Source organism: Pseudopipra pipra, chromosome 7, assembly GCF_036250125.1.
Source record: "Pseudopipra pipra isolate bDixPip1 chromosome 7, bDixPip1.hap1, whole genome shotgun sequence".
Classification (NCBI taxonomy): Eukaryota; Metazoa; Chordata; class Aves; order Passeriformes; family Pipridae; genus Pseudopipra; species Pseudopipra pipra.
In genome coordinates this window covers 19,743,009-19,770,359 of record NC_087555.1, presented here as the reverse complement: position 1 = coordinate 19,770,359, position 27,351 = coordinate 19,743,009, and the positions used below count along the sequence as shown (strand labels likewise).

At 37.0% G+C, this 27,351-nt stretch overlaps 2 protein-coding genes and 1 long non-coding RNA gene across 4 annotated transcripts in view; 2 read left to right on the top strand and 1 right to left on the bottom strand.

The window, feature by feature from the left end:
- Positions 1–15,444, top strand: part of COL28A1 (collagen type XXVIII alpha 1 chain) — a 32,626-nt gene extending 17,182 nt beyond the window's left edge. Inside the window, exons 18-36 of the mRNA XM_064660925.1 lie at positions 159–230; positions 806–874; positions 1,566–1,637; positions 2,515–2,583; positions 2,989–3,057; positions 3,161–3,229; positions 3,708–3,776; positions 4,614–4,682; positions 6,059–6,127; positions 6,810–6,878; positions 7,651–7,731; positions 9,195–9,230; positions 10,350–10,386; positions 10,515–11,072; positions 11,725–11,918; positions 12,570–12,657; positions 12,742–12,831; positions 14,215–14,403; positions 14,838–15,444. Of these exons, the coding sequence (XP_064516995.1) occupies positions 159–230; positions 806–874; positions 1,566–1,637; positions 2,515–2,583; positions 2,989–3,057; positions 3,161–3,229; positions 3,708–3,776; positions 4,614–4,682; positions 6,059–6,127; positions 6,810–6,878; positions 7,651–7,731; positions 9,195–9,230; positions 10,350–10,386; positions 10,515–11,072; positions 11,725–11,918; positions 12,570–12,657; positions 12,742–12,831; positions 14,215–14,403; positions 14,838–14,845 (1,977 nt within the window). The 3' untranslated portion in view covers positions 14,846–15,444. The remainder of the gene's footprint in view (positions 1–158; positions 231–805; positions 875–1,565; positions 1,638–2,514; positions 2,584–2,988; positions 3,058–3,160; positions 3,230–3,707; positions 3,777–4,613; positions 4,683–6,058; positions 6,128–6,809; positions 6,879–7,650; positions 7,732–9,194; positions 9,231–10,349; positions 10,387–10,514; positions 11,073–11,724; positions 11,919–12,569; positions 12,658–12,741; positions 12,832–14,214; positions 14,404–14,837) is intronic.
- The window catches only part of LOC135417192 (uncharacterized), a 45,883-nt gene extending 29,672 nt beyond the window's left edge, over positions 1–16,211 (bottom strand). The window contains exons 1-2 of one of the 2 annotated variants that reach the window (XR_010431956.1): positions 15,786–16,211; positions 143–307 (exon numbers count right to left, since the gene is read on the bottom strand). This is a non-coding gene — a long non-coding RNA (uncharacterized LOC135417192). Of the gene's footprint in view, positions 1–142; positions 308–2,470; positions 2,611–15,785 lie in introns of those variants that run through there. The other variant, XR_010431955.1, reaches the window with a different exon arrangement.
- On the top strand, positions 16,211–27,221 carry BBS5 (Bardet-Biedl syndrome 5). Its single transcript, XM_064660942.1, has 12 exons — positions 16,211–16,331; positions 17,481–17,563; positions 18,370–18,435; positions 19,242–19,291; positions 19,961–20,088; positions 20,953–21,088; positions 22,049–22,144; positions 22,654–22,716; positions 23,444–23,578; positions 23,686–23,769; positions 25,456–25,479; positions 25,595–27,221. The coding sequence occupies exons 1-12, from the start codon at positions 16,270–16,272 to the stop codon at positions 25,694–25,696; spliced, it is 1,029 nt and encodes a 342-aa protein (XP_064517012.1). The 5' UTR covers positions 16,211–16,269; the 3' UTR covers positions 25,697–27,221.
- The last annotated feature ends 130 nt before the right edge of the window (positions 27,222–27,351 follow it).

The window sequence follows — 27,351 nt, the reverse complement described above, 5'->3', positions numbered from 1 at the left end:
CTAAGAACTTTAATTGCACAGATAAGGTCATATGCATAAATATGTGCTATAAATACATTTAAAGTTTAGAAAAAAAATTAAATAGATTTCCTCAAGTCAGAGAAAGATTAGTACCAAGTCTGAATTTAATAGAAGGATTTACTTTTTACTGATGTTAGGGTGAGCCAGGGCCTTCAGGACTGGCAGGTCTGCCTGGTCTTCCAGGAGAAGATGGAGCCCCTGGACAAAAGGTTGGTTCATCTCTGTCTGCAGTCTACCTGCTTCCCTCCAAGCATTCCTACTGCTCTCCCTGTGCTGATACCCGGACCTAGAAGAGAGAGTGGAAAAGCACCACACTTTTTCAGTGAAAAGAATTCTCTTTCGAATATACTTTTTTAGGGTAAACTTTGCTTTCTCTGCTTTTTTGGGGTGGGGCATTGTCTTACACTGTTTACAGTTTTTGGCTTTTTAAAATCCACTAAATGCCCTGCAACTCAGAAGGAAAACCACTAAAATGGCTATGGGAAACCTTTCTGGCCTTCTGATCACGTTATTTTCCTAGAATCAGAAACACCAGTATTTAAGATTATATAATCAAAGTGTTCAGCCATCACTAAGGCTACTTCATGCATTCCACCTGGAGTTTTATACTGCATGCTTGTGAATGTGGGAAGAAAATCCTGAACCCAGCTGACATCAGTGGGAGTTTTGTCATTGACTCTAAAAGGTCTATGATTTTAATAAACTTATTCAAGGGAATACAAAGTTGATCTTGCACCATGTCTATGCAATGCTATGAAATGCTCCCTTGATTTTTCTATTCAAGGGTGAACCAGGGTTACCTGGTCTTAGAGGTCCTGAAGGTGCTCCAGGAATTGGAATACAGGGGGAAAAGGTGAGAATTTCTTACTAAAGATGTCATGCGATATTGTCATGTTCCAGGAATAAGTTTGTCAAAGCCTTGGCTTTTTTTGTCTAATATAAGTAACAAAAAAATATTATTCTGGACTCACAGTTTTACGTTTTTTGTAATTATTACAGCCTAATAATCCTCTCGAATACCAGCTTTCCCTTTACAAACTTTACACTATTCTCAGCTTTTTCTTCCCGGAAGTGTAAGCTGGTCAATCAGACAGGGCATCGTGATCAATTGATTGGCCCTATTTGCCTTAGAATCAAAAAAAAGTACTACCAAGTGAATTATATTTTCCTGGTTTGATAATTTTTCTTAGACAGTATCTTTTTAATGTAATAACTTAGTTTTCAGCTGCAAGGATTCAATCTTTAAGATTCCTTTTGGGTTGGTTTTTTTTCCCCAGTATTCACTGGTAAGTTAGTTAATTTCATTTTGGATTAAATCTATGTAGTTGTAACTGTACCAATCCAAAACTGGACAATTACTGAGCAGAATTAACTGACTTGCCAATGAAGGCAATAGGAACAGCTCATGTGCACCACCTACAAGATAGATCTTTGCTATCTTTCACTGATATTTACAGTTAATTCCAGTTAGCACATTCTTATAATAATAATAATAACTCTTAATATTATTTAGTATGTGTGACATGTCTTCTCCATTTTTGTAGGGAGATCAAGGTCAGAGAGGAATACGTGGATTAACAGGACCAGCAGGAGTGCCTGGGCCTCCTGGAGCTAAAGTGAGTTTATTATTATGTTTTGTGTGTAAAATAGCCTCCTAAAGCTGTGTTTTGTTCCAGATCTCAGAAACAACTGTTCCAGAATGAACTTGCTTCATTAAATAATAATAATAAAAAAAAAGTCCAGCTAACGCTTCTCTTAGCAAGACACACCATGATCCCTGTAAACAGCTAGAAGCATTTTTTAAAAAACTTTGCCTTTACCACATTGCTGCCCTGTTGGTTTACAAAAAGTTAAGGTATCTACTGGTATTTTTATACTGAAATATTTGGGAAGATAGTATTGTGTATGGAATATACATATGTGACAGGACTTTATTTTCCCTTACACTGACTCATAGCTAATATTCTTTTATGAATTTGGAGTTTCCATTAAAATACTCAGTTCTCACTGAAAGTGAGAGAAGAGCTACTCTAGGTTTCTCCTCCAGTTTCTTAAGAAGTCTTTTGCTATTTACACACACAAGAGTATTTCCACATAAAAGGTAAAAGAGGTAAAAAAGTACACTGAAAGGACTATTTTCAAAAAAATCTAATCTAACAGAAAAGTATACATGTTTTCAGTATACCTACAGAGCTGGGCAGGAAGTCTTGAGTGCTGTATGACTAAGTCTCAAATATACTAAGAAAGGGACTTCTAATAGCATCTGTTTGTGCAGTGACAGAAGGATCTCATTTCCATTGAGAAAACAGAAGTATGCTCGTTATCAGTTCTTCAAACATATTCCACAGATATTCCACGTAGAATTGCATATTAGAAATTCTAATAGAATTTTAATGGAATATTGTAAATTATTGCATAAATGTTTTCTATATGAGATGGTCATGCTCACTTTCAGAAAAATCCATTGGTCTTTCTCTCCTTCCTTCACTGCAGGGAGAGCCTGGTGCACCAGGACGTCTTGGAATGCCAGGCCCTCCTGGAAGAGCTGTGCCTGGGCCAAAGGTAACATCCAGAATCCAGCTCCTAGTGCCTATAAACACAGGCTGAAAACTGAAGTAGGCTATGCTAATACTTGTTTAAAGCATTTCAGCCTCAGAAGGTCGACTAAAACTTTTTCTTTCCTATGAATAGAGTTATGGATTATATCCAGTCTAGTTACCACAGTGCTTTTGTATTAACTGTATGGCAGGTTGAGGTATGGCCTACTCTTGTTGATTGCTTTATTCTGAATAACCTTGGATATCAAAATACTTTTCTTTATTCTGCTTTTGGGTTTTAATGCTTGCAGTAGCAATAAATAAAATTAGCTATTATGTTTGATATATATAAATTTGTATAACAGAAAACCAGCCTGTGATTGGAGTTTAATAAAATACGTAACAGGAGTATTTATTTTCTTCATTGCAGGGTGACATTGGGTTACCTGGTCTTGCTGGACCAATTGGAGAACCAGGTTTTGGACTTCCTGGGGCAAAGGTAGATTCTAAATTGTTAAACTAGTTTCTGATAGAACTAGTAAAATAAGCCAGGAGGATTTCAGTAAAGCATTTCACTCAGAGGTTTTTCCTGCCTTCATCAGGGTGACCGAGGCCTTCCAGGACCCCCGGGGCCCTTTGGGCCAAAAGGAGATGGTTATCCCGGCCCACCTGTAAGTTTATAGACTTTTTTTTATGTGAATTGGGAACAAATAAGTGCTACACGTAAGTGATTCGCCTCTGTGTCTGACATGCTAGGAAAGATTTGTTGGTCTAAAGGCCTAAAAAGACTCCTCAACTGTGGAAATGCATTTCAACATAGAAGGAAAATCTCCTTCTGAAATAGTGCGAGACCTTCCCTGTCCTCCACTTCTCTTGATTATGCAGTGCAGAATGGCTGTGGCAACTGTCTTTCCAGATTAGACTCCTCTGTCTTCAAACACATGCAAGCCCCCTGCATGGCATTCAACACACACACATATGCCACTGACACCACTTCTGGTTTATAAGAGTAAAATTTAACCAATTGTAGACTAAAGTGATCCCACCAAGAGACAATATATCCAAGACACTACCATACAAATGTTAACAAAAGCACATAGTCAATATAACCGTAAATTAAATGTATGTTGTCTCTGTATATAATTTCAGGGCTTGCCAGGCCTCCCTGGGATTCCTGGTGAACAAGGCCCAGATGGAGTCGGGCTACCAGGACCTAAGGTACAGACCTTAACTTCTAGAGAAGGAAATGTATATGTATATGTATATGTATATGTATATGTATGTGTATGTGTATGTGTATGTGTATGTGTATGTGTATGTGTATGTGTATGTGTATGTGTATGTGTATGTGTATGTGTATGTGTATGTATATGTATATGTATATGTATATGTATATGTATATGTATATGTATATGTATATGTATATGTATATGTTACTTCGTGGAGATATAATTCCTACTTATATATCACAGTCAGAATACCTATTCAGTCCAGCTTTAACTTCCTTGTCAGTATATAAAAGGTAGATCCCATAGAAGCTCTTCAAGCTTCACTTCAGAACTCATCCTGATGCAGATTGCAGGATTACTGGCATTATACAGGCAATTGAAGAATTGACTGCAACTATTTAAACATGCTTAATGTCTCTTAAAAGGACATGCATCTTTTTTCCACTGACCTCAAACCCCTAGCTGTCTGGAGACACTGATAGGAAAAAGCTAGAACAGTGGCAATTTGAATATAGAGTGTGACTCAACTGACAGCCAGCAAAATCTTTGTGGTTTTTTTGTTTTGTTTTCAACACGGGAATTGTAATTCCTGTGTAACCATGCATAATTGGCTGTACATGTCTTGAATATGTTTAGACCACTAGCTGTTTATTCCCAGTAACTTCCTTGTCCTGCCTGCCATATTCATGAGTTATCACTGTTTGGACTTGCACCATGTTGTTCAATAGTTCTCTTTGTCCCATTTGAGTATAAGAGGTGCTGGGAATCCTAGAGATAAATTAAACTTTTGTATTCACTACTTATCTCTTAAAGTATCGCCTTTCAGGGTGATCCTGGTATTAGAGGACCAGTTGGCCTCCCCGGTCCACCAGGAGAAGGTTTGCCAGGACCAAAAGTAAGAGATTTAACAATTATGTCTCCCTTTGTCTTTTTTCTAAAAAACAAACAAACAAACTATACTATAAAAATGCATAGACATGCATAGACATCCACATGTCTTCTGTCTTCACTCTTCACTGGAAACAATTAATCCAACAAATAATCTTTATTTTGTAGAAAATCAAAAATGTTTCTGGTAACTAGCCATAAACCATAGCCTTCTTCCAGTTGCATATGATAAATGATAACCTTGCAGTGAAGATCAGTGACAAAACATTTAGCTCCTGCAGGCATTAGCTGCACCTGAGTAGCAAAAGTTTCTTCAAACCTGGCATTGGTCAAAATTAATGGCCTGGCAAGCACTTAGTGTGTCTTGCCCATGCTACTGTTACAGCTATAGACATACTGTTGAGTTCTTCTGGAATTAATTCTTCTTTTTTACTATACCAACCTAATAAACATATAATGACCAATAAGGAATCGATCCTTGAAAAAAAGGATTATTTTTGTAGTTATAATATACATCATGACAAAGGCCTGAAAGTAGTTGTAACTATAAAAAGCAATTTTCACTATGAAACCTCCCAAATTGGGAATTCTTATGCTCCTACAGCTCAGTTTTAGAAGTCTACTAATGCAACAGAAACGGTGTAGAATGTAAATGTAAAGGAACTCAACAAAGTCAAATGCAAAGATTATGCAACATAATAATGTGTTACCTGCACAATGTGACTTATTGGTCCCAGAGATTCAGTTCACATTGGCATGAAAACCACATCCAGAGCAAAGCAGTGGTGAAGCACTTCCCCAGCCTGGACTAGTCCCAAGGACTGGCATGTGCACAGTATCCTTACAAATGAGGAAAGAGAGAATTTTGTGCAGGGATACTGGAATAGCAATATAGGCATGAAATTAATATTTCACTATGTGGGTTTTGATTGCTTCCTGTGAATAACATATGGAATGGAAACATTTTCTCTAGAGTTCTTTTGAAAACTATCTTATGAATTAGCAACAAGTATTTATTTGCAATGCCACATTAGTATGTATGCCCATGGGTCTTACTTAATGGTGATGAAAGATAACAAAACAATAATAATCCTCTCTTAAATCTTAATTCAGTCCCCAATATCCCACCAATACAATCCTTCCTTCAACACAACGTATATATCTCTCAGCAAGGTTATTTATGTTCAGTAATCATTAAGCCAAGTGACTCCTTTGAAGTATAAACTGGATTTTAATAATCTGATAAAGGCTGAAATGAGTCTTTGTCGGACAGATCAATCTTATCCTCACTACTTATAAAAAGAAATGTCTGGTAGAGGGTGGACAAGAAATTACATGGTGGTATAACAATTTATTGTGTATTTTATTATGAATATTCTCTAGGGAACCATAGGACGCCCAGGGCCACCTGGCCCTCTGGGACCTCCTGGTGAAGGTATTCAAGGAACTAAGGTAAAAAGGCTTCATGTCTCCAATATTTACCCTGTGCTGAGCGGTCAGTCTGACCATCACAGTGTTAGGGAGATCTCACATAGTTTCTTATATGAAGAGAGCCTCAGGCGAGAAAATGAGAAGGATAATGGGAGCACGTACAAAGTATGTTCTGTATCTACTGCTGGGAACAAGCCCAAGCACACGTGTTGAGGGAGAAGGAAGGAACTTTCATCAAAGATACCTTTACAAAATTAAAAATACCATTTCTTCTTCCTCAGCTCTCATGCCCATGGAGACAGCCTGAAGCAGTTATATGAATACTATCTATGGCAGAGAAAGAGTCTCCATCCTCAATTTATGTGTAATATTAATTTTTCCCTGTAACATGCACTTATACCCAAAGCATCAGTCAGATGAGACACACTCAAAAGACAGAAATAAGAAAAAGGGAATGAGAATGAATAAAATGGGATAGAAAGAGGGAACAAATTAAAATTAAAATCAATAATGTGGTTTTTCAATATTATATAACTTTATACTGAAGAAATATTTGAGAAATATAAGCTAGCTACTACATTGTCTCAAGTGCCTCAAGATAATTGTTAAAATGCAGTTTGAAACACTTTCTCTTTGAACATTTAAACTTAAAGCATGATTAATGATTACAAAGAGTTAATATCACTACTTGGATTATCATTAGGGGGAACAAGGAATTCAAGGAATGCCAGGACCACGAGGCCCTCCTGGAGATGGGCTTTTAGGACAGAAGGTATGATACGTAAATCAGAGATAATGCCCTAGATGGAAAAGAACACACTGAAAATACTCATTACAGTCAGCTCTCATTGAAGGCTTATAAATTCTGTGTAAAGGGAATGGGAAAACCCCAGATATTGGAAGATTATATTATTAGTAGAAGTTATATTATTTTATTATTCGAATTAATATTACTGCCTTTCTTTCACCCAGTATGCAAAATTTGGGCTTTACATCAATGTTAAGAAAAAGAAAACTTTAGGTTGGAATCAGCTTTTAGATGCAATCACATTGGCTCAGAAAGGCTGTACAAAATACCATAGTCTACCAAAAATCAAACCAGGACACACGAATCCATGTTTGCAATTCCAAACACCTTTTCTGGGCCAAAAGGTTTCTCAGAGTGATATTCTCATTATTCATTCCAATGACACCCTTGGATTTCTTTTCTATTTCCCTACTGTTATCTTATTTTTCTAAGACACTGATAATAATTTCCATCATGTAATATCACATGAAACCCCTCTATAGTGTGCATATAGTTGTTTGAGATGGTTCATTGTTCAAACAGCTTCACTTATTTTTTCCCATAAGGATGCTTAGCCAATCCTACAAGTTATTAATGAAATTCACAAAATACCAAGTTATTTAAATGATGTCTAACGAAGATTTCTGTCATATCAGAAGCTGAAGGTGAATTCAGCAAAGGCAACTAGAGAGAAATTTGAAAAGTGTAATAAAAACTGACTTACGCTTTCTGTCTGCTTACCAACATGGTTTTACAGGGAGATCGAGGAGCTACAGGTGACAAGGGGAAAAAAGGAGAAAAAGGTGATGTGGGTGACCCTGGTTTATCTGGAGAACCCGTGAGTAACTCAGGTTTATCATGGCTGTTTTCTTAAACCATGTAAAAACAAAGCTGAGTTGTGTGTTCTTCTTTCTATTTAACTACATATAATCTGAAATACTTAAGAAACTGAAACAATGAAAAACTTTAAAAGCAAAAAGACATTTCCTTGATTAATACCCCACTTATCGCACAGATGTGGTTTCTCTCTTAAGGAAGTTGTCATGATTTAACCCCAGCCAGCAACTAAATACCATGCAGCCACTCAGTCACCTACCCCCCAGCCCTGGTGGGATGGGGAGGTGAATCAGATAAAAAAGTAGAAAATAAACATAAACAAACAGAAGACTCATGGGTGGACATAAAACAGTTTAGTAATTGAACCAAAGTATAATAATAATCATAATAATGAAAAAAACAAGTGATGCCCAGTACAGTTGTTCACCACCCACTGACCAATGCCCAGCCCACCCCAAAGCAGTGATGGGCCCCTCCCAGCCAACTCCCCCCCGTTTGTGTACTGAGTGTGACATCCTATGCTATGGAATATCCCTTTGGCCACTTCGGGTCAGCTGTCCTGGCCATGTTCCCTGCAGTTCCTTGTGCAGCTCCTCACTGGCAGAGCATGGGAAACTGAAAAGTCCTTGACTTAGGGTAAGCACCACTTAGCAACATCCAAAACATCAGTGTGTTGTCAACATGATTCCCACAGTAAACCCAAAACACAGCCCTAAACCAGCTACTAAGAAGAAAATGAACTCTATCCCAGCTGAAACCAGGAGAGCACTGAAGGACAACTGCCATGTTTCAAGACAAAACTATGCAATTCTATTCTATGGCTAGCAAATAACTACAGCTCAGACTTTCCCTCAAAGCTGATGAACAATGAGGGGAGTCAAAATGAAAACTTCTGCTGATGGGCAGGTCCCCAAAAGCACACAAGTAATATGTGGTGCTCTTTTGTTCTGAAATTTGCATACTATTAAGTAGGAATATATAAACTCCATTGCTGGGGGGTGACACATGTATATGTATATGTATATATATATATATACACTAACATATAAATAGTCCATATTTTAAAAATTCATTCTTGTCCTGCTACTGGCCCTATTAAACTCACACATGATGAAGCAGACTTCTCATTATTCCAGGGTGTCAGGCAGGTACACAGTCTATTGAGAGAGGAAATCAACACAACATGGTAGACAAGAAAGCTTTGCACAGATTCTCTCTTTCTAATGTAAACTGACAATCGGTGACTGAGTGGGAGACTTGAGGTCATCCAATTCCCATATAACACCATCACCTTAGGAGGCTGCAGATACTGAATGCACAAGGTAGTATCACAGAAATACCACTTTTTCTAGCCAAAGTTCCTATTGGCCAAATATTGTTCAAATAATGGTATTGATGAAGTCAGATTCTGAATTACAATGTTACTAATTAATTGCAATGTTGAATTAACAATCACTGTTACAGGGCAAAACTGGACCGAAGGGAGAGCAAGGTCTAACAGTAAGCAAATTCCATTATTTAAATCCCCTTATGGCAAGATATAAACAATACTAGATCAGATGAAACATATCCTGTTAATTATTTTGGACGGAGCTTTCTGACAAGAAGTGGTCTCAGTAATACTGCAGCATGAAACCACTCAAAGATTTCTGATTTTTTCTCATCTACTTTCTACTGAAATGGAATTTTAAGTTCCTGGTAATTTTAGGCATTTTTCTGCTATATGTTCTTTTACAGTTAGTGTTAGATGACTCAGGAGTGCACTTGCTGCAGAAAGGATTTTTTACAAGTATTTAAGAGTATAAAGAGCAAGGATCTTCAAACTTGTCATGGTCTGTCATGCTATGAACTTAATTATATTTCTGCTAAGTCTGAACTGCACTTGACCCAAATTCAGTAAAAGTATGTCAGTGACTACTACTAAGTTTTATGGAAGCTGAGCAGCAGTAGCAAAAGGTTGTATTTGAAAGACTGACTCAATGCCAAATGAGTCCTGTCATGCACTTAAAAATATATAACAAAGGATTGCTCTAATAACAAGAAACACTTTGTTCACAGAAGGTCTCACTTTTCTGAACAGATAGCTTTGAAGGCAGAAGCTGTTTTTTCTTTTTTCTGATGAAATCTGGGTAACAGAGTGGGCCAGGTACACCAGGGCTTCCAACTCCCAATTCCATTCTGTGTTGGTGCTCTGTCATACATCAGCTCACTACAAGCAATACAATTCCTAAAGTTGGGTCTGTTTCTCCACTCCCAATACATTTAAAATGGATATCATATTATTCAGATACTAAAATATGAATGATTTTCAGTTTTAATGAGAATCAGTTAATCACAAAACATTTTTACAAAACCGTAGTTAATTGTTTTAGACAAAGATGTTTCTGTGTTGTCAAGTTAATGATTGTTATATGCATATGAAACAGTTCAGTGTAAAATGTGGGACTCATTCCCTGTTTGGAAGGTCAGGTTTGAAAGCTAAACAGTAAGATTTTTCTAAGTTCCTGTAGGACACAAATATTAATTATAAACAAAATATTTGTTAGTGTCAATATTATGCATTATTTGAAAGAGGCAAAGTTGTAAAATAATTTCATATTTAATTCTTTTCATATCCAGAGAGAAGATATAATTAAATTAATTAAAGAGATATGTGGTAAGTACTCAGGAAATCTTTACGTTCAGGTTCTATATTTTCTTTATTACATTTACATTCTTCTCCTTTTCAAAAGGATACCATGTCAAGTCATTGTGATCTGGGTTTTTTTTATTTTTCCTTTGCAGGTTGCGGTATTAAATGTAAGGAAATTCCTATGGAGCTTGTATTTGTGATTGACAGCTCTGAGAGTGTGGGACCAGAAAATTTTGAGATTGTCAAAGACTTTGTAACTGCTTTAGTAGACAGAGTAACTGTAGGCAGAAATGCTACTAGAATTGGCCTTGTGTTATACAGTTTAGAAGTTCAACTAGAATTTGGTCTCAACAAATATACAACTCGACAGGATGTTAAGGAAGCAATTAGAAAAATGCAATACATGGGAGAAGGCACTTACACAGGAACTGCTATCCGTAAAGCAACCCAGGAAGGATTCCTCGGTGCTCGAGCAGGAGTGCGGAAAGTAGCTCTTGTGCTGACAGATGGCCAAGCAGACAAGAGAGAAGCTGTAAAACTGGACACTGTCGTTCGAGAGGCTCACGCAGCAAACATCGAAATGTACGCAATAGGAATTGTAAACACTTCAGATCCAACACAGGCCGAGTTCGTGCGTGAGCTAAATCTGATCGCTTCAGATCCAGACACAGAACACATGTTTCTCATTGATGACTTTAACACCCTTCCAGGTGCGTTCACTGCAGTTATGCATTGTATCTGATGCTTCTCAGAACGGGGCATGGTGGGGGGACAGTACTGTCTTTATGGATATGTCAAGTTTTGATGCTGATCAGGATTAGTTACAAGGTGCAAAGTAATAGGAACCTAGAGATAGAGATTCACTTCTTTTAAGGAGTCACATTATAGGGCAATGATTCAACACTCCAACAGGGGGATGTCACCCAGTCTAGGAAAACAGCTGCTTAAACTGGTTTTCTAGGCTGAGTAAGTGCTCATGCATTGCACATCTGCTGGACTGTAAGTCAGAATGAAACCCATTGTCATAAATTGTTCACTTCCCTTTTTCATTTGGTTGTTCACATAAGCAAGGTAAGAAGTTATTTTCCTGTAACCAACTAGTAGTTGTTACTAAGCTTGGATGAACACCTTTAAATAAGTTCATTGTATTTTGTACCATGTAGAGGACTTACATGCTGGCAAATTTGTGACCAAAAAAAGCTATAGTGCAGAGAGTCTGGAATAATCTTCTTAGAGACATATAAACAATCCAAAGGAGTACTGGATTACATGTGTATTACTGATGTATATAAATAGTCCATATTTTAAAAATTCATTGAATTTCTCAGTATGGTGTTTTTTACTTTCTTTTTTTTTAAACAGCTCTGGAGTCCAAATTAGTAAACCAATTTTGTGAAGATGAACATGGTACCTTAATATACAACTGTAATGGAAATGGTGCAAGTATAAGTGGTTCATATTTCCATTCAGTATCTCCAAGTTCTTTATATTACACACTTCGGAACCACCAAGTTAATAGACAACCACTTTCAGCACAGACACCTGGAGTATCTACAGTAGAAAGTCCTCTGAGTCTTGGTGATCTTCCTCATCCATTAGCTCCGGTATGAAAATTCAGCAGACTTCAGTGAGCAGAAGTTTAAAATATATATCCCTCTGTGCTGCCTGATGTAGTATGTAACCTTCACCTTATTTTACTACCAGACAGGTACTGTAATAGCTCCTTTAACGTGGTATGCTCAGAGCTGGTTGTTCTGAGTAAGAGTTCTGATGTTGCATGCAGGCTATAATTTATAATATAATATATAATTTATAATTGCTATAGTTTATCCCTGATACTGTTACAAGAATTATCATTCCTTTGTTTAATGCAGGAATATTTGTGCCACAGTGTGAAACGACATTATTAAAAAGCAATTACACTGTTATAATTAAGTATAAGAATTGAACTCAATTGTAGATTATCATTTTTAAGTTTATAAATAAAATTCTGTAAAGGCCAACTAAAAAAATATATATCTCATATTTAGGTATGACAACTTTCCTGGTAAACCAACCAGGTGAATTTAAAATTCTGGTTTTTAACACTGAAGTCAGGTTAAATGGAAAGGAATAACATTAGAAAATCTCTGAATCATGGAGGGCTTGTTAATTTTTAAACACTTCACAGTATCTGGAAAACAAAGAAAATCAACTGCTTATTTCAGACCAAATTACCTCCTGTGGTAGTATATGAAGCCTATGAAGAGGAACAAGAGGAGAAACAGTTACCCTTCCTAACAGCAGACACTAGAGGTATTTTTATCATCATTCATTTCTTCATCTGCTTTTTTGGCTGATCAAAAATCAACGTCTCATTCTGTTTCTTTTCAGCTGCAGCTGTGGTACCATTATTGCCATCTAAACAATCACCATCCAATAAAGTGATGACATCACCTCTTTCAACTGCAGGACTCACACCAAGACCAGGTTATAGATCATAACTAGTTTTTCATTTTGTTCCCTCTTATCCTGATACTAACTTTTAATAAGGCTTGAAATCAGAGTAATTTTGTTCTACTCTCTGAAGATTTTGTGAGTCCGTGATGTGGAAGAGAATCCATTTCAGGATTTTATAACAGATCTAGTTGCCATTTTTTTCTTCCCAAGTTCGAAATCCCACTGCTCCACTTACGGCAAAAGCAAGGTTATCTGAGAGGAGCTCATAAATGGCATCAAAAAGAGAGATGGGCCAGTGAGCAGGTAATTTGTCAGCCAAGAAGGGGCAGTCTATGGAGATAGGAAGCTTCATTAAAGACAAAGATAATGGTTTCAGAATTGGACAGAAAAAATAGCTTTCTCTTTCAGAGAAGAGGAGAAATAGGAAAAAACTGCGTTTAGTCATTTGAAGAAAAGTATGATAATTAGCTGACTGCTCAAAGGATTGATTCTTTTCATTGATTTTTTGGACATGAAATGTCCAAATGTATTTTGTTCATCATTTGGGGGATTTTGAGTTCCAGTAATAGTTTATTATGATGGGAGCAACAGAAAAGAGTGATAGAAACATGTTCCCATGCTTCCTGGGAACACTGGTATGGCTTATCTGGTCCCTGGCAATAACTTTTTTTTTTTCCACCCAAAAAAGTGACAAGATACAAGTTAACAAAGACAAAATATTGGTGTTACAACATTAAACTTAACAGAAAATTGCTTTCTATCTAATGGTATTATTAGTGAGACTAGATTAGTATGTCACAGTCCTCTCATGCATATCTGTAGGAGTCACTGGACCAACAGGCTTTACAATGGTCAAGTACTTATGTACATAAGTACTACCATTGTATTAGATAAGTAACACAAATATCTTACAAAAGCAAGACCAAAGTTTTATATTCTTCTCACTATTTTAATGTCTCTTCTTCCAACCACAAAAAGAACTAACATGCAGCAGAAGGACGATGGTCATGCTTATGATTTGAAAACAGCATATGTAACTACCTTACAGCTCTTAGGCTTACAATTTCAGGTTGCTCACAAGACTGGTTGCACTTAATTAGATTTCAAAAAATAGATTTCAAAATTATCGTATTCATATTCTTTGCTCTTTTAGTATGTAGAGCCATAATACTATTATTTCTGGAATTATTAGAACCATGCTAGTAAAGGAATAGTTTCATCGACCTACTAAGATGCACTTTTAACTTGCCTTCAATACTAACATCTTTACAACTAAGAGTGAATCTTAAACTGTTGTATAACATTACTAGGAAAAAAAAAAAACAAAATCAGAGTTTAAAAGGTAAAATCTATGCAATACAATTGACTGCTACAAACTGAATTGTTTCTATTCCTCTTTCTTCTTTATTTTAGAAAGTATCCTGGACCTCCGGTGCAAGTTAAGGTTGGATCAAGGGCCGTGCCGTGTTTATATGATAAAATGGTATTATGATAAACAAGCCAATGCTTGTGCTCAGTTTTGGTACGGTGGCTGCGATGGAAATGCAAACCGCTTTGAGAGTGAAGAGGAATGTAGAGAGGCTTGTGTATTTTCTTCTGGAGGTAGGAATTCATCTCTATATTAAAAATGAGCAGGTTGAAACTATCAATTGTTTGACTTTGTTATAAATTATCCAGCCTGGTACGTAAAATCAAACCAACTAATTTATAGAATGTTAACTTTGTGAAGTCATATGTGCACTAACTAAAAAAAAGTCTACCTATGCAAGCATACTTTAATTCTTTTTGCATATAGTATGTGATGTAGTGCTTATGTAACAAAATAGCAAATTTTCAGCAGTATCAAGAGTACAAAAATTCTTTTTTACTAATTTATATTAAGACCATTTGCCATAGCAATTGCCCTTCCTTCACCTAGGTCTTTAAATACTAACATTGTATAATCATTAACTATACTTCATTTTAAATGACGTATATGGCTTTGGAAGCAATCGTTGGTCATTATAATTATGTCATCTCTTTTCTCTCTGTTACAGAAATCTGATATTTGCCAAGAACTGTGCAATGAAGACTTCACTTCTTTTAAGTGAAACCATTCTCACAAATAATATTTTAATATATCAAGCATATTTCCAAATTACATGCAGAGTACCACTCAGTACAGACAAATACAGCAAATGCATCAACTTATGGCCTGTGTGCTCTCTGGGTCACAAGACAGGGAGGTGGCTAAATTACACACCTTTCCTAACCATATCACAGTTACTTTAATCCTTTTTTTCAGTAAACTCTCCTCAGTTTTCATTAGCTAGGCAAGATCCATGACATCCACAGATTTCTATGAGTGAATATACCAATATCTGGCATCACTAAATTGGGTTAGTTCATGTCTGAAGTGATGCTTGTTATGTGTTTCTCTTCTGAAAGCCAACCCTAATTTTTAAATGCATTTTAATATTTTCATCTTCCTTAATTAACTATTTAAACTTTTGTTCAAAACATAAAACGCAGCATAGTTTATTGGCTGCCACTGTGATATTGCTTTTTACATTTACATCTGCGTGTATATGTTGCATTTCCTATTACTTAACATACTTGAAAGCTTGTTTCTAATAAAACATTTCTTGTTTTACTGCCAGGAGAGAAAATGGATAATGGTATCTTTACAGGACTAAAAACTTAACCTAGCTAAATTACATTGCACTTACCTTCTTGTGTGCTTCTGACAATGGATTTCTGCCACAGCCCCTAACAAGCCCCAACACCCCAGATTAGGCATTCCTGCATATGAAACTCGATGATCATTTTTGGTTGGGTTTGTGTTTTTCTCTTTTTCACTGAGCAAATGGTAACATCAAACATATCAACAAAAATGGAGCTTGGCCTCAAGCCAGACACTCTCCATCCTTTCTGCTTCCAGAGCCCTTGGTCCGTGTCCCGCCAGGGCCACGCAAGGGCACAGGCACTTCCCACCTGTTACTCACTGTACTTCATCCAGTTTGTGTCAACTTCCAGATGGGTGCAATGGACTCCTCACCAACCCAGGGACCAGCTCCAGGGAAAGAACTGTCAAAAGGACGAGTTTCTTCCTACGATTCGTACTTATTTCGAGTAATTTGTTTATTTTAAAGTGGTAGGGTACTGCAATTAAAATTGGCTACATGTAATTTTCAAGTCACTCCAAATTAAAAATGACGCATCCCATCTGTTTTAAAATTAAACCAAAACCACCAAACTCACACCCCTAAGGCTGTACTTTGCCGACAACGCGAGGATTTCACGCGATTTAGGTTTTAGCGCCTCAGCAGGGACGGGGGCGGGGCCGAAGGGGGCGGGAGGGCGCGCGCGCTCCCCACGTGCGGTGCCGCAGCCAATCCCGGCCGCCGCGGGGGCGCGAGACACAAACACCCCACACCCCTCCCGCCCCGTTGCCGGGCAGCGCGTGGCTTGGCGGGGCGCGCGGCGGCCATGAGCGGGGTGCTGGACGTGCTGTGGGAGGACAGGGATGTTCGCTTCGACATCTCCCCGCAGTGAGTGGCCCGGCCCGGCTCGGCTCATCCCGCCCCGTTCCTGCCCGCAGCGGTGCTCTCGGGCCCGCCCGGGGCCAGTCATCAACGGGTGTCCGCGGGTTGAGGCCGGCCGCCATCAGGGGCGCGGTGGATGCCGGGAACGCCTCCGTGTGGCGGCGCGGGGGGGGCGAGTGGGGCGGGGGTTCGGAGCGGGCGGCCAGGGAGTTTGGGGAGGTGGGAACTGGTCACCGTTTCCAGTGTGTACAAAGAAAACAAACAAACCAAAAGTTTGGACTGAGGGAACGGTGTGCTTTTCGCAGCCGAGCTTTTCTGGCACTGGGAAGTAGACTCGAACCGAGTGGATGTGTCTGAGGGAACGGTGGCGCTCGCTGGTTACCAGGACTCGGTGTCCCTGCCGTGGCGTTGGCATCCTGAACTCAGGGAATGGGGCGCTGGCTCTGCAGTATCTCACGAAATTCCCCTCCTAATAATACATTTCGTTGCTGCCCTGCAGTCAAACTGAAGAGTTTTGGCTGTTTTTCACAATACGATAAAAATACGGAAGAAATTTATACTACATGTGTTGTTATTTAATTAAGTGGTTAGACCAGTTAAATAAAGCAAAATAGTAATAATATAAACTACAAACAAAAAAATCCCACAAACAAAACAAAACAAAAAACCAAAAAAATCAAACCTCATCCTATGTGGAAAATTCTGAGCATTTCACATGTCCTTATATATCTTTCTTTTGCTGGCATCTATTATTTCATGAGCCTAGTTCCACTCCTTATGACCTAAAAGTACGTCAGGAGGTAACAAGCTCTATTCTCTAAAAGATCTGTGAATGCAAGTGGGTTTTTTTTTTTTTGCTTTCCCATTTCCACACACCTTCTCGCTGTTTTAGGGCATATTTTGCTTGGTCACACTTGCTATGTAATTATTTATGTACTGTTATAATTTAATAGTAGAGGTATTACTGTTTTTCATCTGTGAGATGTAACAATTATTGCAAGTATATAAAGTCAATTTGTGTGTATTTGTGCATACCTGGATTTTTCATTGCATGATGCACTGAGCAGAAAATGGAGAAAGTGAAGTAGGGAAATAGAAATAGCCTTATTTTTGGAGGATTATTTTCCATCAGGTAATTTCTTTTTTCTCTTTTAGACAAATGAAAATGAGACCTGGAGAGGTCCTTATAGACTGCTTAGAGTCTGTTGAAGATACCAAAGGAAACAATGGAGACAGAGGTAACTCCAAACTCAGGGAAATTGTAAACTTTCTACTTTTTAACATGTGCAGGTTCACGGAAACCTGTCAGGTTTCCACTGAACTCAGTATCAAAGCTCTGTTGCACAGATCTGTCTTGGAGTGTTTTCAGATAGGATTTCTTGTTCAGAGTTATAGGAAGATGATAATCTTGTCTCAGAATTTGCTTAGAATTGAAAGCCTTTTAAGAATAATCCATTTATAAACAGTGTGGTGATCTTCTGCTGTAATCCTCTTTAAGGCTTAATTTTCCCCTCCCAGGGTTAAACTGAATCAGTAAGGAATATGTAGTGGGCAAGGGCACAAAGCTGCCAGTGTGCTGAGATGACCCTTCCTAGGCTGGATGTGCTGCTCCACAGGGTACAGAATGGAGTAAATTTGCATATGATATAAAGGGGTGAGGTTATTCATGAAAGCAGCTGTGATAGTTAACTCACTGCCCTCCCCTTCTCTTCCCCAGAGCAATTCTGCACTGTGTCTGCATTTTTACTATAAGAGTGTAGATTGAAATCAGTAACTGTTCTTGGGTTCGTTTTGAGGAATATTGGTATATATTAGAGGTTGTTTCATTTGTTCCTTGATGGATTTTCTCTCCTAGCATTTAAAAAAAAAAAAAGTGTTTAGTGATTTTTCTGGTGGGTTGTTCTGTGCTTTTCTTCTTTTTCCTATCAAGGGGAAGGAGTATCCTGGTGTTTCAAAGCTAGAGGTAAATATATGTCACAGAACAGAACATTTAATTTAATAGAAGTTATTCAGATTTTAAAATGTCTCCACCCTTTATCTCCAGGTAAACTGCTTGTGACAAATTTGCGGATCATATGGCGTTCCTTGTCCTTGCCCAGAGTCAATCTCTGTGAGTATCATCTCTGGTTTCCTTTGTGGTGGCATGCTATTCCTTCACAAAATATTGATTCCAGTACAGAATAGTAAAGTAAAAAAGTGAAGCACTCTGTTGCTCTCTAAAGTCTGAAATAAACTGTTACTAATTAATTTTTTTATAACATAGGAACTGAGATAATAATTCATAGCAAAATAGTAATATTCAGTATTCAGTGTTAATTTCTCAAAACAGAAGTTGAAGAGTAATTCAGACATATTTTTCGTTTGGTCTATGTGGGATTTGTTTTTCTAGAAAGAACCAAGAGTTTGAGTTTCTTGACATGTTGCTTTACTTGTAGCTCTTGTTGCCACCTGTTTATTCACATTCCGTATTTTCTTATTTATTTTCCACAAGTACCAGCCTTTCCAATTTTACTGTTGTAAGCTCTGAATTTTAACTGTATGAGTAGCTAGTGAGTCTACTTGTATTTAATTTAATGTGCTGAAACAGGGACAGGATGCAACTACTTTGTACCTAAATTATTTCCAGTGCTCAGTGTGGAATCGTTTTCTTTGGAAATAGTCAAAACTTGATTAGGCAGTACCCTAAGCAGCCGGACAGAGTTGGTCCTGCTTTTGACTGGATAACCTCCCAAGGTCCTTTCCAGCTTACATTAGTCTTCAGTTTTGTAATAAGGGCCCAGACCATCAACCACAAGGTGTAATTCTCACAAATAGCAACCAAAGCTGTTCTACAGAGTTCAGTATTGTATTTCGTAATTTTGACTATTATTTTTCTTGTTCTCAAAACAATTGTTTTTTTCTCCCCTAACTTTTAAGCTGTCGGTTACAACTGCGTTATAAATATAACAACAAGAACTGCCAACTCAGTAAGTTTCAAAAAATACTTTTTAAAAAAATAAAACAAGCTGTAATTAGTTATTTATACTTACTGCAGTATATCAACAATAATCTGAAAGTTTACTTGCACTGACAGTAATAGAATAGTAATGAAAGTTGACTTTTAAAAGTTGAGTGTTTCACCTTTCTATAGGAGGGTGCTTTAGTTTTTTCTAAGGGAGTAAAACTCATGTAATCACACTGTTTGATGATTCTTCTTCCCTCTGGATAAGTCAAGCACATGTTAGCTTATTTTGTCTAAATTTAACAAAGGTCTATAGTGGCACTAATTTTGTGCAAGAAAGCTCTCAAATACACAGCCTGCGAAACTATTTGTTTGGCTTGCTGTAAGACCAGCAGGGAGATTATGTAGATTCCCTGGGCAGCCACATGATAACAAAACCAAAAATACTGTTTCAGTCATGATATTGCAAATGCATAGCAGGACTTCATTAGTCCTAGCATTGGTGGAACTGCTAGTTTCTCAAAAAAAACCTGAGCTCCGTTGAAGACAGCAGTAGATCAATGGTAGAATCAGGATTAGACCTGAATATACACTATTTAAAACAATAATTTAGAAAATATCTGAGGATTATTTCTTGCTTGTACAGTTGAGCTACTATATGGACAAAATGTAAAATTTTATTTTTTCCTCACAGAAATTACGAGGGCAGACAGAAGCTCTGTATATATTGACTAAATGTAACAACACCCGGTTTGAGTTCATATTCACCAATGTTGTTCCTGGGAGTCCCAGACTCTTCACTTCAGTCATTGCCGTACACAGGTAGCAAACTTAGAATAGTGTTTGATCAATGAATCAGATATCGGGCATTACAGCTGCTGATGGACACAGTATGTAACTGCCCATATTTAACATTCAGAAAACTTTCCCAAAAGAGAACAGCCTCTGTAAGGAAGGGAGAGAATGATGGCAGATTTTAATAGGTAACTGTACATAATGAAAACTGATGTGTATTCAGACCAGTTATTGGTCACAGTTTATGCACCTTGTGTGTATAAACTATCTGAACAAATAAAGGAGCTAATTTCAAGTGTGCATTTTCTACCTACAATTTCTGTCTATAATAATTTCCCATAATTTCGGACCGTGTAATGGAAATGAAGTTAAATCCTAGTCAGAACTCTATCTGACCACAAAACAGTGTACACTTCCCACCTAAAGATAAGTCATCTGAATGAATGTGTGCATAATACATCACCATAGGTTTCCATTTATGAGCTGTGGAATACTGACATATGTATGTTGGATGTTTGTGACTTAACCGGCACTGAAAAATAAAGGATTCTTAATGTCTGTGCTATGCATAGCACGGGACCCAGAGGATATACTTTGCAATAGAGTCTAGGAGATGACAATCTTAAGGAAAACTATTTTAAGGAAAAGGAAGAAACAGTGTAGAAATGAACAGTACAGGAGATCAAAAAAGTTGTTAAAACCCCCTTTAATTTCATTAAGGAAAGCTGAAAAATAATGGATTATATTGACTAAGTTTTAATAGTACTCTCACCTCTGTGCAATGAGGGGATAAGAAAAGTTTGAAATATACAACATTTCATATCTGTGCTAAAACAGAGTAAAGATAATAGAAAACACTGAATTGTAATGTGTATTTTTGATTTTTTGCAGAGCTTATGAAACTTCTAAAATGTATCGTGATCTGAAGCTGAGAAGTGCATTGATTCAAAACAAGCAACTGAGATTGTTACCGCAAGAACAAATATATGATAAAGTCAATGGAGTTTGGAATTTGTCAAGTGATCAGGTACAGTGAAAAATCAGGCTACATTGACTACAGAAAAGTTAAAATGTTTCAGCTTTATGTAGCAATTGTAGTTTTGTACCCTCAAAGGAATTACCCTTAATTCAGTTCATCAGCTGATGCCTGCAGAGAAACTGATCCCATATATTTGCTACTCGGTACAACAACGTCTCTTTTTGGCAACCTGAATTCTATATGACTAGGCTAATATGCACTGAACTAGATATAAAGTTCCTGTTAAATAGGAACTTAAGTCTAATGCTGTGTATGATCCTGAAAGAAAATAATGTTTCCAAAGTGCTCTTCTGATATCTGTATGTTTACGTGCAGCTTTGACTAAACCGTATTAAGACTATATTGTCTTTTGATTACTGGAAATCAAAAAGAATGGAATAGGATTCTTTGTCTTAAAACAAGAAAAAATAAAGACTTTAAGATAAAAATAGGAAACATTATTTTACAGGGCATTAGTTGAAAGTATTTCCCAGAGCCATGAAACAAAACAGGAGCTGATATTTCTGTCTGTGCAGTTTTAGTCCAGAATGGAAATATGATCCATCCTGACAAGCTAAAAAGTTCTTTCCTCTACATTCCGTTGGCACAGATCTCCTCAATTACCTAAGTGTAACCCGCATGCCATTATACTTACGCTATACCCCAGTTCCAGATCCGTACAGTTAAGAATGCTCTCAGATGCTTCATGTATTCCCATGAGGTTGGCTGTGCTGTGATTTGATCCTGCTTTGCTGCAGTAGTATTTTCACTACTCAGGTTCTGTATCCTTTAAAGATTGGATCTTGCTTCCTTGCAGTCAATAGATTTTGGTAGGAAAGAAACAGACTTTTGCTGAATTAAATATGAAGTTATACTTTGCTTGTGTTTGAATGGATAGCAGTAATCATCATGTCTGGAAAAAAAGGCTCTGTACTTAAAAGCAGTTCTAACATTCCTTTTCTTTAATAGGGAAATTTGGGAACGTTTTTTATTACTAATGTGAGAATAGTTTGGCATGCAAATATGAATGACAGCTTTAATGTCAGCATACCATATCTACAAATTGTAAGTATCTTAAAACAACCATTTTCATAATGAAATGGTAGCTGTTCAAGTCTTCAGTTAAAACTCCCTGTGCACCAAAATTAATATTTCATATCTCACATTTAGGAAGTAATTTAGTCTTACCAGCATCAACCACAGGGTAGATTTTCTTTTCTGTCCAGATTAGTTGGGGGCTTTCATGGGCAGGCACAGATGTTGAAAATGGCTTGTATTTCAAATTTTTGAAGTATTTATTGTGATGCTACATACACTGGCATTAATGATCTGTGAATCTGATCTTCAGAAATTTACTGTTACCACTTCTGATAAAACACTTTTCCCTGAGGTTTCAGGGGTTCAGATTTGTAATGGTAAATGGGAGGGAATGCTGGTAGCCAAGCTTCCAGAACCAGTAACTGTAGCTAGTACAGTGTAAAAAACAAAGCAAAACAAAAAACAAAACAGAAGAGATATTTATCAAGTAATTACAGAATTTTTTAACAGAAAGTTTTTTACCTCTTTACCATTAGCGCTCAATAAAAATGAGAGACTCAAAGTTTGGCTTGGCACTTGTGATAGAGAGTTCTCAGCAGGTAAGAAGCTTTAAAAGCTTTTTTTTATTGATGACATTTTTATATACAATATTTCTCTAATTCTGAAATGTTATGGGACTTCTTTTAAGGTACTTAGAGTGTTCCTTCTGTGGGGCCTTTTGAAAACTACAAAAGTTCTCTTTGCACTGCTTAAAATATCTGTGTGTTAGGGTCAGTATGGCTGTTGTGAGTTATGGTTTCTCTAAGCAAAACAGTAATAGGCCAGCATGACCAGTTAATAACTGTTAAATACACTGTCTTCTGAAAGATTATCTTTGGGATCTAATTAATTCTATACTTAATTAAGACCACTCTTTTAAATATTTTTTCATTGTACCTGTGTATCTGAAAGCTTCTTTAATAATAACATCAAGACCTAACAGACTAACCATCTGCTGAGTAGCTAGAAACAAATCATTAATATCACTTCTGAATTTGTCTCACCCTTATTTGCTTGTGTTTTTCTGTATAAGAAGTTTGTTCCCCTTTTATATAATGGGCTAAGAGTTAAAAGCTACTTTACTTCATAGAGAAACATTGTAATTTCTTTAATTTCATCCGTGATCCAAGTGGCAGAATGAAAAAAAGATAACACAAAAATAATGTCTTTTCAGCAGACTGAAAAATGCTATCATTAAACTGGAAATCACTATCAAAGGGAAAAAGTTCTTTAAATAATAAGCAACACTAATAAACAGATGTTGTCTTTTTTTTCTGTGTTACACAGAGTGGAGGATATGTACTTGGTTTTAAAATAGACCCTGTGGAGAAACTGCAAGAGGCAGTGAAAGAGATTAATTCACTTCACAAAGTTTATTCAGCTAACCCTATATTTGGAGTGGATTATGAAATGGAAGAAAAGGTACTCAATTTATTTAAAATTAGATACAACACTTTCTTAAGAGTAATAAAAATGTATTAAACATATTAGATATGTGGATTTACTTACTACAGTGTTTTAATTTGTAGCCTCAACCTCTTGAAGACGTAACAGTGGAGCAGGTTCAAGATGATGTGGAAATAGAAGCTGATGAACATACAGATGCTTTTGTGGTAAGCAGCTCCACAGAAAACAAAAAAATAAAATAATTCTTGCTTGGTTATTCAAATTTAAGCAATCTACAGCTGTGATCCTCTGTTAAAGATACGCTGCAACTGTAATTTCTATATTTAAACACATCTACGTGCCTTTTATTAAATATCCCTATTATTACAGGAATTTATTCTCTGTATGAATTTTTAACTTTAGAAAAAACTATTATTCAAAATAAATACTAGTAGATATTTAAAGGAATAGTTTTATGTAGTTTCTCAACACATTAAAATCAGGAATAGCTTGAAAATCAGCAGTGTAATATGATCAGATACATTATATGAAAACAAGTCTTCCTTCTCTTGGAGCAGATTAATAGATGGTGGTATCTATACACTCGATATTCATCTAAAATTCAAACTTAAAAGTTTTTTAGAAAGGCAGCAATAATTTTGTATTACTGTATGTCCCAGTATTTAAGAATTTCCAGAGTTACTGTGCAACCCAATAACACCTGACTGCATGATTGACTGTACAGGTAGACTGCACATATTTTCAAGTACTAGCCTTGACACATTGACAATTGACATGTTTTCTTATTAATCTCTGAAATTTGGTAAATTAGCAAGGCTAGCACCAATCTTACTTCCACTGTTTTTAATTTTGCTGTCATTTACTAATGCAGAGAAGCTCTTGTCTTTTCCTTTCCCTCTTTCCTCACTTTTTGCCTTTTTTTTTAATTTTTGCACATTTTTATTCAGTCTTCAACATATTTGAAGACACACGTCTTCCTTAAGTGAAGATCTGTTTGCTCTACTGGTGCCTTTGTCACCTGGATTAAATAATTGTGCTTTATATATTCTCAAACAAAAACTAGAGGCTGTAAATTATTAGAAAGTGGTTGCTGTAGGAGACATAAATCATCCAGGACCCAAGGAGTGGCTACACTTGACGCTGTTCTGTAGGGTCCTGTGTGGCTTGAGAGCCAGCTGAGCAGGAAGATGCTTTCTTTCCTGCCCCTCACCAGTCCACAAGGGCAACTGAAACAAGATTGGGCTCCTTTTGGTAAATAAGATCTAGAACCTGCTGGTCTAGAGATTTCTAGAGCTGTGGATATTTTCAGAGATCTGATATCCTGAACAGTTTGATTGTTAATTTCCACACACACAGGATGGGAAAGATGGTATCTCTTTCTCATATCTTTGAGCAGAAAAATTTGGTTAACAATTCAGTTGTACTGTGTTCATTTCTTAGATTGAGTATGATGTTAACTGATTTTGATATAAATTTAAAGCTAGTTTTTGAAATTGAATAATGAATGCTGCTGCACAGGAAGCAGAAAATACCAGGATGCTGTCAGTTTGTCTTCATATTTACATTTTCTCCCCTATAAAGTGTTTGTCACTGTAACAAATGTAATATGAAAATGTTACCATTTAGAAATCTTTGTTTATTATGATGAAGAATTCAAAGATGGGTATTTAATGAAAAATTACATAATCACCAACTCCTGTTAGCACGTTTCTGTATGTTATTTCAACGTAGAATAAACTCATCTTGTTTACAAAACAAAAGTAAAAGCTGTAAGGACTTGATTGTTGCAGAAGACTTAATACAGTTTTGACCCCAAAGAATTATTAGCAGATTCAGTTTTTAGGCTTCTTTTTTTTTCAAGGGTGCGAGTTCTTTTTTGCTTTCTTTTGCAGGCTTACTTTGCTGATGAAAACAAGGTGAGAACATCTTTCTTCTTACTGTCAAATTTATGGTGTTAAAATGAGATGATGAAATTAAAAAGTACCTTCTGCTTTATTTTGTTTTCTCTTATATCTCATGCATTCAAAAAAGCAACATGATCGGGAGCCTGTTTTTTCAGAGGAACTAGGACTTGCAGTAGAGAAGCTAAAGGATGGATTCACACTCCAAGGACTCTGGGAAGTAATGACCTGATTTAGATTGGCATGTGTTTCTTTCCTAAGCAGGAAAAGACTCTCAGTTCTTACTGGGCTTGTGACATCTATAGAAGATAATTTAGAAATACTAGAATAGCAGAGAAAGAGTATGCCAAAGCTAGAGTGGGTGAATATTGTATAATAAGCCCTCAGGATATGTAATATATTATATATTATGATATATAGTAAAAGAAAGATTATTCAAAAACCTTGTTTATGTAACAGCTTTGCATTTATCCGTTGTCTCTGTCAGTGTCAGGAGGGGAGGACAAGCTCCCTCTGGCACAAGGGGCGAAGCCCAGCAGCTGCAGAAGTGCTGTCCCCTGCAGGCCCCACCTGCTCCACCAGCCCCGGAGCCCTGCGCCCCTGTCACAGCTGTGAGGACCTGGGGAGTCCCTCTCTATCAGGCTGTCAGCACCTGGAGCCCTTCCCCACTGCAGGCATGGCAGCTGCCATTGTATTCCAGCTGCCAGGATGTAAAATGCCATGCGCCATGTTTTTAGACCGCTTTCTGACTGGCTGGCTGCGGAATTTGACACACTGGTAACTCCAGGTGTGTTCAGGATTGTGGTTGGCAGGACCAGCCATCCCATCCTGTTTCTCCCCTTCCCTGACAACACAGTCCTCCATGGTGTTTCAGCCACCGTTTTATGGCCAGTAGCCACCATTTTTTTTACAACTTTATGGCCCCTGTGTTTACAAACTGCCCTACGATTGGCTGCCAGCCACTGTTTGCCATTTTACCCAGAACTACGTCAGAAAAGGAAGCCTCCCTTTCCTCTGTCCATGGAGACACCCTTTGAGACAGGGCAGTGCAAGGTGTGCAGTTTGATGCTGTATTTCAGGTATTTGGGTATTTATATAGAGTGCTGTACTTTCCCATAGACATAATAAAAATTATGTCTAAATCAAATTTCCATAGCTTGTTTAGTGTTGTGCAACACAGAAATATCATCATACACTGAACATTTTGTATCTAGGCATACTGGCTCTGTCATTGCAGCAGTGCTGTGTTACTGATAGCTTTAAGAAAAAGCAATACTGTTTCAAATAAAGGCTTTCATGTCTCATAATTTTCCTAAATGTTCAGCACATATCATTCCAAGTACTTAATTGTAATCCAGATATCCTCATACAGTTGTTGTTTGTGTTTGTTTGTTTTTGCTAAATCACTTTTTTAAAGAATGATCTAGAAAAAAACGCACAAACAAATAGCTTCTGTGTCTGTCATTAGACCTTTTATAATGTTATGTGTTATAGAGAAATGAGTCATTTATAGTTTAAAGGAAGACACAGCTGTTACGTTTTCTAGTGAGATAAGACCTTTGCGCTGTTTGCTATAAATGGAAAAAGTCAAATGAGCTCTCCTCTCAGCTGTTGTTTTAGCAGCTGACTTACAGTAAAGTAACTGTGGTGTGAATGTAATTGTCGTGTTTGTAGAAAATCTTTCAAGGTATATATTTTAATGGAATACTAACTATATTAAAGAGCAGTCATTATTTCAATAAACTTTGATAATGCTATACCTTGTTGTAGATCTTGTATTCAAATAGTTCTATTTTGATCCTATTTCCATTACATTCAAAGAACATTTTACCATATGGGTGGAGACTTCAATTTGAATTATTTTGAAAAGCAGAACTTTACCTGAAT

Excerpts from the sequence above, each read along its gene's own strand:
- BBS5 (XM_064660942.1), top strand. The coding sequence starts at position 16,270 with ATGAGCGGGGTGCTGGACGTGCTGTGGGAGGACAGGGATGTTCGCTTC. Across the intron at positions 16,332-17,480 it reads CGCTTCGACATCTCCCCGCA|ACAAATGAAAATGAGACCTG; the intron begins GTGAGTGGCCCG and ends TTTCTCTTTTAG. Across the intron at positions 17,564-18,369 it reads AGGAAACAATGGAGACAGAG|GTAAACTGCTTGTGACAAAT; the intron begins GTAACTCCAAAC and ends CTTTATCTCCAG.